The 15,566-nt window shown below is 30.2% G+C and overlaps 1 protein-coding gene across 2 annotated transcripts; it reads left to right on the top strand.

The window, feature by feature from the left end:
• The first annotated feature begins 9,486 nt into the window (after positions 1 to 9,486).
• LOC103500466 (uncharacterized) lies at positions 9,487 to 15,566 on the top strand. Of its 2 annotated transcripts, none has more exons than XM_008463764.3 (7): positions 9,487 to 9,721; positions 10,085 to 10,503; positions 10,596 to 10,745; positions 11,410 to 11,489; positions 11,639 to 13,471; positions 14,179 to 14,326; positions 14,637 to 15,566. In XM_008463764.3, exons 3-7 carry the CDS (start codon positions 10,604 to 10,606, stop codon positions 15,344 to 15,346), a joined length of 2,913 nt encoding a protein of 970 aa, XP_008461986.1. In that variant the 5' UTR covers positions 9,487 to 9,721; positions 10,085 to 10,503; positions 10,596 to 10,603; the 3' UTR covers positions 15,347 to 15,566. The 2 variants fall into 2 exon arrangements, with proteins under 2 accessions (XP_008461986.1, XP_008461987.1); XM_008463765.3 differs by having other exon boundaries at positions 9,489 to 9,721; positions 10,576 to 10,745.

Genomic DNA, 15,566 nt, shown 5'->3' with positions numbered 1-15,566 from the left:
TTAAGTTATAACACCGTTGACTATATAAAAATGACTATTTCATTTTTTGATGACCTAGTTAACTTAATCTAATCTTAAGTTAACTATTATGAACTTCTGTTCAAACGGTATTATCCTTAGATCTACATGGGTGATGGCAGCTTAACGGCATTGGCCCAACTAGCCTCACATATCAGAGGTAAGACCAGATGGATAGCTAGGGACATAGATTACAAGACAAAATTCACTCCTACCCGTTTTAGGGTTAGTAGATAGGTTGTTCCCTTAAGAACTGAATCCAAGTCTTGAACAAGGGATCCCACCCTCTCATTGGCCCGAAAAGAATTCGATTTATAGGTTGGACCTTAAACCAATTGTTCAATAGTGGATTAGTGAGACTTAAGGAACAATATGTAATCTCGGGGGTAAAACGGTATTTTGACCCATTCGAGATTACGAACAACCTGTGAAGGATTAACTTACTGATCATGATTATATCAGATGGACAGAAATAATATATCTATAGGGAGGGGAGTGCAACTACGGGACTTTAGTGGAATGACCCGTTAGTTAACGAATATTGATTAGCTCGGTCTAAAAAGGTTTAGCTAGTTAATCTCGGATCATTGGAGCCCATGATCTATAAGTCTATTAGGTTCCCTTGCTAGCTCATACGGAATTAATTTAAAACAACATGTTGGAATAATTTGAATTGTTCGAATTAGGTAAAGAGAGGGAAACCGACAAATATATATGTGATATAGCTGTCGGTTATCAATTTTAGATAGAACTTTATGTTTAAATGTGATTTGAATATTAAAAATATGAATATGAATTCATATTCAGAAGCTCGAAATTGATGGAAATGGTCAAAAGTTGTAAAAAGTCAAAATGTTGACTTTTGACTTTGAAAAGTCAAACTTTGACTGGTTTTATATTCAAATGTGATTTGAATTTCAAAAAAAGAAATGCGGATTCATGCTTGGAAGGTCGAAATTAGTCAAGATGGACAAAATGGTAAAAAGTCAAAATGTTGACTTTTAACTTGAAAAAGTCAAAGTTTGACTTTGACTTTAATGGTCAAATGACAAAAATGCCCTTGGACTAAGTTAGTGGAAAAATCAAACATTTTATTAAATAATTTCACTAACACTTAGTGGGATAAGTGGCTACATGATAGGTAGACACCGAGCCACTAAGTTCAACTAATGGTTAGTTGATTCTTAGGTGTGAGATTTAAGAAATTAATTACATACAGTTTTTCATGTCATTAACTTATTTAAAGGGAAATTTTCAGATTTATGAGAACTTTTGGCAAAAATTTTTATTTTGATTTAAAATTTTTTATTTTGATTTAAAATTTTTTATTTTGATTCTCACCAAAATTTACCAATTTTTTCTCTCAATTATCAACCCTAAATTTCCTTCAAATTTCCATATCTCTCTAGTTCCTCCACATTACAGGTCCCACAATCCGATTCTAAATCCGAAGAATAGTGGGTTAACGCTAGTAGTGGTCTCGATTTTACGTTTAGAGGAGATTGCGAGCATCGGGAGGCTTCGAAGGTATGTTTCTCACTTTATCCCTAATTTCATTTAATTAGGATTCTTTAAGCATGATTAATCTTTAAAATGTTTAGATGCATTTAGAGTAAGATCAAATCCGTTTATTCTGCTACATTGGTATGCTTTCCTTCCGTTAGACAATAAAAAATATAAATAAATTCTAAACATAAAAGTTAAAATGGTATTTAAACCCATTTCAAACATAGAGTTTTGGAAATGAAATTGCTTATTTAACGTAAACCAAATGGAATTTAGAACTTATAAATATTAGTTTAAATTAAGAATAATATTTTGGTTGTTTAAAATTCACTTCAAACGGCATCATTTAAACCCTTAAAGCCTGAAAATGCTTTGTAATTAAAAATTATGTCTTCAAACTTATTCAAATTTTAAAATTAGATTCTCAAACTTATATAATTGTATAAATTATAGTAATCATATAAGTTTTAGAATTTATTTTTTAACATTTGAAAGTGTAATTTTACCAGGTCTAATTTTAAAATTGTTAGAAGTATAGGTTAAGAGTGTAATTGCAACCACCACCCTACTTTAGGAATAGTTATTGAAATTTGTTTTAATAATAATTATAATTAAACTTTTATCTTTCTTTTGGCTCCTCCCTTTTGTTGCTTTTAATTTGGATTACTATGCACTTGGTTTAGGTCTATTTAAATATATATTTCTTCGTTCGTATTAATTTTAAGTTTTATATTTTCACTTTTTTGTTCATTCTAATCACTATACTTTCATTATATATATATATTTTGATTCCTTCGATATCATTTTTTGGTTTGCAACTTCATCATGACACTACATATTTAATAAACTTCTTCATGTCTAGTCCTAACTTTATATTAAATATTTTGCATTGCCTATGATAATTAAGTTTAAAATTTTCAATATGAACTAAACTAGTCAATTGAACCTTAAAATTTTTAAAACCGGGTGAATTTAATTATACGAAATTGTTAGAAATAACATTAAAATTCTAAGGACTTTTTGGAAATATATATTAAAAACATCATTTTTAAATTCAATCCATTTTGACAACAATTTCATTCATGGTTTTATGTTTTAAATGTTAGGCTTCTTTTGTCAAATTCCAAAAATAGAACAAAATTCTTATTTATTTTTTCTTTCCTTTTAATTTTCTAGACTTGAGCGAGTGTATTTGTATATATTAATATAAAATATATAACAAAAAAAAAAAAAAGAAACTATATGTGAATGAAAGTAATGTGTATAAGTTCAATTTAAAAAAACACCAAAAACTTAAAACTAAAATGGGTATCTAATGGACCTTAATTTTTTTGAGTACAAAAGATAAGTAGAGAGTACTAAATGTCCATGTACTGAAAAAAAAAAGTCTAAGTTTTAGTTAGACAAGAGTTTTTTAACCAACAAAATTTTAGGTGTTAAAATTCGAATTATGACTTACAAAAATGTTATTACTTATCAATAAAATTTGTGATTCAACTTTAAATTCTCGTTCTTATTGTATAAGAAACTATCGATCTCAACAGAAATATTGAATTTCAATTTCATGATAAATTTATAGAGAAATTAAAAGAACGTTAATGCTAAAGAATATTTATGGAAAAATTATAAAAATAGATCCATAAGAAATATTTACATTAACAAATAATCATTTTATTTGATATACTTCCATTTTAAAATAGAAACTTTTTCAAAATAAAAAAAAAATGACAAACTATTTAGACTTCATGAAACGAAATCACTAAAAAAAACAATTAAGTGTAAATATTTTGTTAAACGTTTTCTTTTTTACAATTTTCTTTTTAGTGAAGTAGAAATTCTTTCCAAGTACGGTATTTTTATATCTCATAGATTTTCTTAATTGAAATGTTGGTACCAATTTGAGCATAAATTTGTTAGTTAACACGAATAGGATAAAAAGTTCAATTCTATAAGAAATATCATAAAATAGGCTGTCCATGCCTATACTCTCCATTTGACCAAATAGCGGTTCATTTTATTCTTATATCATATATCATATAGTATTATATGTTCGATGTTCAAACGTGTCACATTCTACTGTCAAAATTCCTATGAATAAATGATCGTTTGTAAAATATACAAATGGGTGAAAATTTAAAAAAAAGTAGAGTATATTAGAGAAACTTGTCTTTTCTTATTTTTTGTTATTTTACGTATTTATATATTATGGTTTATTTATTTTAATATTATATTTTTTCCAAATTTCGTGCTTTCGTTACGGTGTCTTGTTTTTAAAAGCAAAATCTTTATTTTTGAAAATTGCTTTTCTTAAGAAAATAAAATTTGATGCTAATGAAAATTTATTATTTAGGTTGGATGTTTCATATATATATATATATATAGTAAAATAAACCTTTCATATATATATATATGGCAAAATAAACTAACATAGTTACAAAATATAATAAAATTTTACATCAATCATGGATAGAAGTCTATCAAATTTATCATTGATACAAGTCAATCAAATTTATTATGGATAGAATTTGAAATTTTAATACATTTTATAAATCTTTTGGATGATTTTATTATTTACAACAATTCACCCATTTAATACCCTTTAGAATGAAACATTTTCCTATATTTTATTTTTGAAAGGAAGTACCAATTAAGTTTTTCTACAAAAGCTTCAAAATATTTTAGTAATATTTTGAACAACTTTTGGATATCTAATCAAAGCACTAAGAATGTTAATAAATGCTATTAATTGGATAGAAACAACTTTACAAATTAAACAATACAATTTTTTTCATTTTCCATATAGACAATTGTGCAAATTGTTAGAAAAGAATAGTAACTTTTATGACCAAATAAATCAAATAGGACCCAATGTCCCTCTCATATCTCAATTGGCATAGAGAAAAAGAGAGAGCAAAATGTACTAAATGCGTTTATTAAATAACAAGCTATGGTCCAATATTAAAAGATGTCATCTTCAATATTATTTTCTATTTTTAATCCATACATTAATTTGCACACAAAAAAGAATTGAATTAGATGTTGTGGATATTATTCTCCAACCAACATTATACTTTTATTGGAGAGAGAAATAATTTTATTTTTTTAAAAAAATATATTTTAATTTTATGATCGGTATATATGATTTGCTACAATTTTTCTTTTTTTATTATATGATGTGTACAACAAATTTGGAGTATAAAAAAATAAGAATTAGGTTTCAGCAATGTTCCATAAATTTTGGAAAGTTTCATTTTTAACTTTACCTTTGAAATTTGTCCTAAAAAATACATTTGAAATTTGAAATTATTGTAAAAGATATTTTTTTTTCTATTATAATGAAGAAAAATATTGATGTGACAAAGTTCTGTATAAACATTAAATACATTTGGGATATATTATTATTAACCAACTGCACAGTATGCTTTTAAAGTGTTATTACCATTTATGACATCTTTAGGATATATATCGTTAAGATCATTTACATTGTCGACCTTTTTCACATGTCAATTATTATTGTACTATAGTTTACATTCATAATGTTGCAAATAATGTAATATATCTGTTTTATTTTTTACATATTAATTTCTTATTTTAACAAATAAACTCTTTTAACCCTATTTTTCAAAATATTTACAATGATAATTAAAAATCCAAATTCAATTTAACTGCCGAACTATTCAATTTTGATATTCTGAGTCTTCTTACATTAACACACAAAAAGATATAGGTACGAAGACTTAAATCTTCAATCTAAAGAAACAAGGTATGTGTAAATTACTCTTGAATAATACGTTATTAAATAAACATTTCTATGTTATTACGATCATAATCGATGTATATTTATGTTATTACTTTAGTGCATGGATAACTAACACAAGGTATATGTATATGTGTGTATGTGTTAGATAGATAACTAATCATATCTCCTTCTAGTTTTGTCTACTAATTGTCAAACTTTGATTGTGTTCTCTGATGGACTAATTGTTTTTCTTTTTTGGTTAAACCAAATTATTGAGGCTGAAAAGGAACCAATTGGGTCTCAATGTTATGGTTTCTTCCCTTTTGTTCTTCAACCTTTCTACGTATATATATATATGTATAAACCACTGCTAAAATGTTGAAATATATATATTCTTTTTCATTTAAAGAAGATATATTATAAGTTAATTTGAAATAATTTAAGACAGATAGCAAATAATAGCTATTAAAGCTTTTTTTTTTTTCTTTCAGTTAAATAACATAATAATGGTTATTATTTATGACCATTTTCTTTGGTTCAACAAATAGATAAAAGTAGGAATAATTCTTGATCAAGACAAGAATATACATCAACTAAATCGAGTGATGTTAATATTGATGTTTCTTTTTTTCTTTTGAGCTAATATAATCTTTAGAAAAAGTCAATTTAATGCTATATTTATAAATAAGAATATTAAAAAAAAAATTTTCATAAATATAATAACTTTCCGTCTTCTTTCTTCTATTCATCATATTCTGCATTCTTTTTTTCTTTCTATCGTCTTGTCCTTTCTTCCTTCTTTTTCAAATTATTATTTGGATTTTTTTTACAACGATTGGTTGTTCATGTGCATAAAATAGTCAAATTTAAACAATTGTATACCACAAAATTCTTAAAAAAAAATGGTTTAGATTTAGATAGTTAAATCTAAACGATCTTATAAAAAAAATAAATGATCATATAACTAAATCTAAACGATCATTTAACATAATAATCTTTGAAAAAATCGTGTAACTAAATAAAACAAATATAGAGAATCTTGAAAAAAAAATTGTTTAGATTTAAGTATCAAAATGTAAACAATCAAATCTAACCATCGTACCAAATAATAACTAAATTTAAAGTAACAAATATATTAAGCGTGGCGCAATAGATAGTTGACGAGTCATTTTTAATATTTTTTATTGTGAGTCTATAAATATTTCTCTGTGTTGGTTATATTTTTCAAAAGATCCTTTGTAAAAACTTATATGTATAAAACTTTCGTAGTGGTTTTTATGTTCGATTTATTTCTAAATAGTTTACAAAAATAGCAAACATATCCATTTTGTGTTTAAAACAAATATTTGAAGCAATACATTTTGTGAATCAATTCAAAAGAAAAATTCCTCGTAGAAAGGAAAAGTATTACTAAGAATTTAATTTAATTAATTGTTTATAATTTCCAACATCGTAAAAGTATCATTAAAACATTTATTCGAAGAAGATGTTGCTTTCCTAACCATAAATCTCTTTCTTTCAAGGCATCAGCTAATATTCATATTCTCATTCTCAAGTAACAAACCACACACCACAATCAATTTATTTGTAATAGATTTTAATAGATTGAGATAGATAATTATATTTCGGATGAACGATATAATTTTACTATATTTATTAATATTATGGTTTATTTTTATTATATTTGAAATAGTCTTACTTATGATTAATTATAATAGTTAAATAACATCATTTTATATAAACTTCACATATACAAAAAGGGACAATTAATTGCATAAATGTCAAATTGGATTTGTTAAATTTAGACCGATACACCCATTTTTATGATTTTGCATTAAAAAACAATTGCAATGAGTAACAATTTTAGAGATAATAAACAAATGTGTAGAAACATTTTTTAAATATTATACCGATAAATCATAATAAACTATGCTTACAAACTTTGATATATTTAAATTTTGTTAAATATATTAATATTTTGATTTTGATTGTTATATATGCAAGTGTCCTTGCACAAATGACAAAATCTTTAAGCCACAAAAAATTTGCCTCTCAAGAAAAAAAAAGTGTGATTGTATTCGATTGCTCGTTGATTGCTATCTAATTGTTATCTAATTATCATATAATAATTGTCAATAATACTAATTCTTATCTAATTGTCGCCTAATTGGTATTTAAGCCAAATTCATGGGCAAAAAAGCAAATAGATAATTTTTTGTTGAGGGCTTTAAACAATTGTTATCTAATTCTTATACTATGTCAGTTCTCAATGATACTCGTTGACACATTGTTGTTAGATTAATTTCTAAAGCTAGTTTCAACTATGCTAATTGATATTTGATTATTGTTTGACTATTAATTCTAATTGTCAATGATATTCATTAATTGTTGTCTTACAACCACCGATTATTATTTAACTATTCATAATATTAATTACAATCTAATTATTATTTAATAATGATTTGTATCTTATATTGATTGCTAGTGATACTGATTTTCTACATAATTGGTGTCTAATTGTTAGTTGATATAATAATTTCTATTTGATTGCCAACGATATCAAATGTAATATAATTATTATCAAAGATACCAAATGTAATATTGTGTAACTATGTTTAACTTTTTTCTATGTATAAAGTTTGTTACTAGTTTGGTATGAGATATGTAGTTTATAAGTTATGTTTTAGCATATTGTTGTTTGGTATGTTGATTATAGCTAGTGTGTGACTTCAGGGGAGATGTCATTCACTTTCTATTCATCACACTTCCTTCTGGGACAATGTAGATTGTCCAGAAAGAGATGAAATGAAATATAATCATCTTTGAACTTATGACTCCAAAAGATATGCCTTTTTGGTGGTCATAAAATTAATAATTGAAATGGGTATAATAAAAAGGTTATAATTTCATCATCATCTCCATTTGTTAATTAGTTGCCTAACATCAATATGTATGACAATGCCAATTTGATTTTCATCCATTATTTAGAACAGAAGGAAAAAAAAAAAGAAAAAATGGTCATTTCATCGGAGGTCGTTCTCTTCTAATCCATTGTTGGAGAAGCATCCAACTATAAATATATATCATGATCGTCTTTAATTTAAATAAATTAAATAATTTTGATGTTAATTTTTAAATATCACAATTTTTACCTAATGAACCGTAATAAAAATAAACCATTATATATATCTATATTTATAAATAATTTTGTCATTTAATTATAGATATATAAAATATATAATTCATTATACATTTGCTCAAAATCAACATTTTTTTTTTCTTCTTTAGTACGTAAATCCAACTTTTATTGTAATACCAACAACGACACTCATAAGTACTGAATCAACATAATTCTTAATAAAGATTTTACAAAAAGAAGAAAAGTATTATATAAGTACATGGATTTAATGATAAAAAACAATTGCAAATGTGTAGAAATAATTTTAAGAATAAAATTTAGCGGTTTTTTCGAAAGTACAACAAACTAGTAAAATATTTATATTATAGAAAACAATTTCGAGAACGAAAAAATCCACATGTCCACAATGGAAAATACCAAAATATCTCATCAACACGTGATTAATCGACCACATTCATGCACTCGAGTAATATTCTTATAAACGATCGTGTACTACAGTTTAAATGAATAATCTACGATCGTTTAATTTATGATACACGATCGTGTAATTCTTTTAAATGATGGAAAAACTTCAAATTTAAAGGATCATGTTGATTATTTAAAATGATATTTAAACGATTTTGATATTAGATAAAAAAGAATAATAAACAATGTCAAAAATGACGAAGATTTAAACAGAAGAATATATGGTTTAATAACGTAATAAAGAAAATCTTGAAGAAGAGATGAAAAAAATATGAAAGAGAAGAAATTAAGAAGAAGAGGGAAAAGTGATGAATTATATTCAATAACAAATCTTGAAATTATGAAAATATTTTAATTTTGTTACGTTTTTTAAATTTATGAATTAATTATTATTATTTTCGTACAAAATATTTGATTTTTTTTTTTTTTTTGAAGAAAAGATTTGGAAGCTAATTATGGAGAGAATATATTACAATATAGTGACAAAATTTGCAAAAGAAAATTAATAAATAAAAGAAAGGCATTCTTTCTCAACGCCAAATTACGAAATACCAATACACGGTTTCCTTCGTAATCCAAATATTTAAATAAATTACAATTTATAAAAATCTGTTTAAGTCCGACGGCGAGTCGGTGGAGAGTGAGCGAAAAAAAGTCCCAACTTATTATACCCTCCCGCACGAGTACGCCAGTCTTCCTCTTCTTCTTCTTCTTCTTCTCTCTCTCACTCGCTCATAGATCCCGGCCAACTTTCCGGCGACATTTCCGGTTACTCCTCCGGCTCCGACTTCACTTCCTTTTTGAACTCTTAATCATACTCTTGGTGGAATGCTTCTCTCAGTGTCAGGATGTTGGTTTGTTCTTTACTCTTCTGCTACTGTTAATTCTTCTGCATTTTTCTGTTTCCCTTTCGATCTCTCGTTTTCCGAAGCTCTTCTTCTTTTCGGCCTGTTTCGAATCTCTTCTGATGTAATTGCAGCTTTTTTCTTTTTTCTTTCCTTGCTATTTTTTTTCTTTTAGAAAAACTAGATTCTCTTTTTCTATCTTTACACTTGTTACTTTTTAGTTTCTGGAGTAAAATTGTGGTTTTGAAGTGACTTACTGCTATTTGCGAGTCAGTTTTGTTGTTTAATCTTTGGATTATTGGGTAGTGATTGCTGGGTTTTGCTTTTTTCTTTCTGTTTATGTGATTTTGCTATTTTGCTGTGTTTTTTTAGGGGGAATTCTCGATCCAGGTGCTTTTTTATGCTATGGTTTCGAACGTGAAGTTGAATTTTGGGGTTATTAGAAACCTCGACCAGTGAGCTACCTTTCTCTGAGAACTCAGCAGCGTTAAATTAAGTGTGCAATTTGAAAGTTTCTTGGGTTATCGAGCTGTGGCGTAAGAATTGATGTGATGCTTCGTGTGAACATGCTGATTTTTCTGTCTGCATTGCTCAGTCCTTTGTTCTGTGTCGATTGAATTAATGGGTTCTTCCGCTCTTTGAATATTATTCGACTTCTCCTGCTCTCTCTTCTTATCTCTTTATGTTCACATGGTCATTGGCTTCTTCCTGCTTGGGATCTTACCTTCGAAATTTGGGGCTCTCTCTTCTCTCACCCTCTCTTAGGTTTGAAGCAAACAAGAAACGTTGAGGTACAAAACTTCTCTGTATATAAGCTCTATTCTTTTTTGAAGGAATTAGTTGATCTTATCTTGTTGATTTAGCTGGAATCCTGTTTTTACAGTGATCAAAATGAAGGATACTCAAAGAAGAAAAGTCCGTAGTAATACGGAGAAACCTTTCCCTGGATGCTTGGGAAGAATGGTAAACCTGTTTGACTTGAGTGCAGGCGTTAGTCGGAACAAGCTTCTGACGGATAAACCACATCGTGATGGTGACTACCCCCTTTATTTTCTAATTTTTTTTCGAAATTGATATAATTTCTTCCTTTGAAGGTTTGACTGTCTGCTGCTGGTGCGAGGTGCTAATGCGAATTTATTGGTCAAAGGATGAATTTTGTACTTAAAAATTTTGTTCTTAAATCTTGGTTTTTCTGTGCACACGCGTGAATGTTAAACTTGATTGCCTTTTCATATGATGATTGCTTGTGAACTTGGTTGCCCCGCCCCATTTGTTTTTGCCAACTTTGAAGCTTAACTGGTGTGGAATATGCACTGTTTATGGCTTTCTGCAATTTGTTGGTTCAGAACTCATGTTATGATGTTATCAAATGGCTGCTTTAAAAAAACTAGTTCGCTTTTGGTCACTTTTACTAATGCATCATGCATTGCAGAACTATCTTGCTTGTTCAAAAGTAGAGAAGAAAATATAAAGAAAATGTAACCATTAGATACGGTTAAATAAAAAATATTCTGATGAGCGCAGTCTGGTTGGAAAGTTTGAAGCCGTGAAATTCTTCTTCTTCTTTGTTTTCTTCCTCCTATACTTTTGTAATGTTTAAAGCTCCTCCTTATGGTGCCATTGAATTAACCAGTGTGTCTTTGTGTCGTGTTTGTTAATGAGCTAACAATTGTAGACATTGACATGCATTTTTGCAGTTTCTTTACTCCGAAGAAGCCACTCAGATGCAGCTATTATATCGAGTCCCTCCCATGATAGTCAGATCGAGGATGGACTGGTAAATTGTTAGCAGGCTTTATTAACTGTACAGTGATGCACATTGTTCAAAGCATGAAAAATTCATGCACTACATATACATTTTCTACCCTATGTTATAAATTTTGTTTTCCTTTTTTAGTTGAAGTTTGGTTCATGATTGCATTCCAGGAACATTCAATTGGGCAGGCAAATCGAACACCAATGAAGATGCTCATAGACCATGAAATGTCGAAAGATGCTGAGTCTAAGATTGCTCCCCCAAATGTTGTTGCAAAGTTGATGGGTCTAGATACTCTACCCGAGCAGGTTGGTTCAGCTGCTAACAAAACACCTTCTCCAAACGGTTATCATCTAGTTCCTCCAATACCTTCAAGAGGTTCCCTGTCTACAGCTAAAGAATCTAGGTTGCCACTGGAATGCACGGAACCAGTTGACAACCGTTTGGAGAAGGGAGCTTTGTGTCAAATTCATCAAAGCTCTGTAGACGTCTATGGAATATGGCAGCAGTGTTTGAAAACAAATAATGACAGAGAAAAAGTGCAGTATGGAAGTTTTGACAAAAATTTTGATGAAAAAAAGATGGCTCTTGTTCGTCAGAAATTCACTGAAGCTAAACGTCTAGCAACAGATGAGAAACTTAGGCAATCTAAAGAATTTCAAGATGCCTTAGAAGTTCTCAGCTCCAATAAAGAATTGTTTGTCAAATTTTTGCAAGAACCCAATTCCTTATTTTCTCAGCATAGTTTTCAACTTCGTTCACTCCCTACATCTCCTGAGAAGAAGTGCATCACAATCCTTAGGCCCTCAAAGTTAGTTGGTAATGAAAACATTTCTGAGACAGGGGTTAGATGTGAGAAACAGATGAAAAAACCAGCTCAGATCTCCCATTCAACTGCTTGTGAGAAGTCCAGTAATGCACATGCTTTGTCAAACCAAAAATTTGATGAATATGTTCAACCCACACGAATAGTGGTATTGAAACCTAACATTGGTAAGAATCATGGTGTTAAAACTGCCGTAACTCAACCTTGCTTGTCACCTAATAAAACCAATGGAAACCTTTTTGAGGAAGTTGAGGACGTTGTGGTGCCAGAATCAAGGGAAGCAACTGAAACATCTGAACAGTTGAGTGAAGATCAAATGGGGCATCGAAGGGATGAAACTTTGATCTCTTCTCTCTTTTCCAATGGTTATACTGGTGATGAGAGTTCACTTTACAAGTCAGAGAATGAGTATGCTGTGGGGGTTCTAAGTGATCTAGAATTAATGTCACCATCTTCCAGGCATTCTTGGGACTATGTTAACAAATTTGATAGCCCTTATTCTATTTCTTCCATTAGTCGTGCTTCATATTCTCCAGAATCATCAGTTTGTCGAGAAGCCAAGAAGCGGCTCTCAGAAAGATGGTCATTGATGGCATCAAATGCCAATTCTCAAGAACCTAGGCATGTAAGGAGAAGCTCTAGTACCTTGGGTGAGATGCTCTCTTTATCAGATCCAAAAAATTCCATTGAACCTATCGATAAGATAACCAATGAAGAAGAAGAGCGGAGGGAGTTTGCATCCTGCTTAAGTACTGACCTACAGGAAGAGAATAGAAATTCTCCTAGAAGTCTCCAGAGGTCAAAGTCTGCTCCCGTGTCTCCTTTGATGTCAAGTGCCAGATTAGGTTTTGAAGCTTCAAATTTTGCTACGCCTGATGTTACCCCAGAGAAAGTTAGTCCGACAAAAGCTAAATCATCATTTAAAGGAAAAATTTCTAGCTTATTTTTCTCCAGGAGTAAGAAATTGACCAAAGAAAAACGTAATGCATCTCAATGCAAAGAGGAATTGGATACTTCTGTTCCGGAAACACTTGGTGCTTCTCTACCTTCTGGCAGGATTGGTGATGCATCTTGTGTCAACAATAGTCGATTTGAAGAATGCTCATCTTCTGCTCTGTGTGAATCATCAGGAACATCTCCGGATTTAACCAGCAAATTGGGCACCGTCTCTCTTGAGGTAATTTATCTTCTTATTGAGGATTTGCATTTGCTTGCCTTCAGTAATTACTTCCACGTAAGTATCATACAAGGCAAGGTGGTATATTTATCTGATCGCTACTAACAATTGTAAGCAACTGTGTTTAGTTTTATAAACTGTGTTTACAAATTAACAGGTAGCAATTTATCCGATCTTTCTTCCTGATCTTTACCTACTTAGTTAACATGTTCCAGGGCGCTATTCTAACCATCCAGAATAGTTGCTTGAAGTATGTTATATGGCTCCTGGTACAATTAAGTGGTTATAATTCAGAGTCACTAAGGAATTCCTGAAAATTTGTTATCTTTATGAATTCGACTCAATTAATTTTCTATAAATATTAGCGACAAGAACAGATATGGCAGTGGTGTTCCGTTATGCTTTGTTAGGAAAAAATATGGTGTCCGAACTTTTTTATTGTTACTGTTATAATTTTTTTATTCAAAGTTTTGAACTTGAAAATCCAATAACTGCTGGCATCTAATTGTTCCAGCCGCTGGTAGGCAGTCGGTCTTTGTTACTCTCAGTAACATTGTAGCAGCAACCAGACAGCCTGGAATTTCATGCGTAGTGAATAGAGAAGCTCAATGATTATCGCTGGCTGTTACTTCCAGTAGTTTGAGATAGTTTGCATGATAATATCTCCTTATTCAATTAACTTATAGAACTAAATTTAAATTTCGCAGGCGGGGTTGCCTTTCTCAAGACATTTAATGCCTGGAAATACCAGTGAGAACCCAGACCATTCAAGTCCATGCTCTGTTTTAGAACCTCCATTTGATGAGGATGGCATCATGCATTCGTCGTTTGGCCATATGAAATCAAACTCCAGAGGTACTCATACGACTTAACATACTTGATCCAGTTTCAAAGTTTGATCTCAAAATGATTAATTAGTTTCAAATTTCTCACGTACACCAAAATATGAGTGACTTCTACTTTGATGTGGTTGAGCATTAGTGAAAAGTTTTTTTAATGTGATTGATGGTGGAACTTCCACAGAAACATAAAAGGATAGCTCAGGTGAAAGTACCCCCCATAACTTAGGGACTAAAATTATTGTTTGACTTGACCTATAACCTAGTTCTTTGGTACTCTGTCTAGAGTAAGCCTCATGCTATTTATTGATTGTCTATTTTTCCAGGCATTCATGTATCTACGAAGTCCTTAATTGACAAATCACCTCCCATAGAATCAATTTCTCGAACTTTGACATGGGATGATGCGTATTTGGATAACACAGAACCGTATTTGTTTAAACCTACGTTAGCATGTGAAGATAGAGAAGAAGAGGAACAAAAATGGCTCAGCCTTGTTCAAAGTCTTTTTTCAGCAGCTGGCCTCGATGACAGCGTGCACCACAACTCATTTTTCTCAAGATGGCATTCTCTCAAATTTCCATTGGATCCATCACTGAGAAACAACTTTGCCAACCTAAGCGACAAAGAACCAGAACAGGAGGCAAAAAGAAGGCAATCAAGATCAAACTGGAAGCTCATCTTCGACAGCGTGAATGCAGTCTTGGTAGATATCACAGGCTTTCGGTCAGAAATGAGCGCAATATCGATATCATCCAACTGGGTTCATGCAGATGCTCCATCGCAACCTTTGGTGGACATTGTGTGGGACAGATTGAAAGATTGGTTGTCGGGCAAAACACAATGTGGTGGTTGTGAGATTGGGGACAGTAACAGCCTGGTGGTGGAGAGAGCAGTTGGGAAAGAGGTTGTAGGGAAGGGATGGATTCAGAAATTACAAGAGGAATTGGAGGATTTAGGGAAGGAAATAGAAGGGAAATTGCTTGAAGAACTTGTGGAAGAGACGCTACTTGATTTGACAGGTTCCTGCCCATGACCAACCTGCCTTTCTTTTTTTATTCCAATTATATATATATTATAGTTTTCTTTCATATACAGCCTCAAATAATTTGTGCCATTTTTATTTGTGTGCATTTTATTATCCCTCTCCACCTACCCCTTTCCTGCTGTACATTTTGGACTGCACATTTTGTCTCTATCTAATAAGATTATAAAATATATATGCCAGCAATAGAATCATTTTCATCTGAACAAAA

Source organism: Cucumis melo, chromosome 1 (assembly GCF_025177605.1).
Source record: "Cucumis melo cultivar AY chromosome 1, USDA_Cmelo_AY_1.0, whole genome shotgun sequence".
NCBI lineage: Eukaryota > Viridiplantae > Streptophyta > Magnoliopsida > Cucurbitales > Cucurbitaceae > Cucumis > Cucumis melo.
Note: the sequence above shows the minus strand (reverse complement) of the source record. Positions and strands in the feature narration are given on the sequence as shown.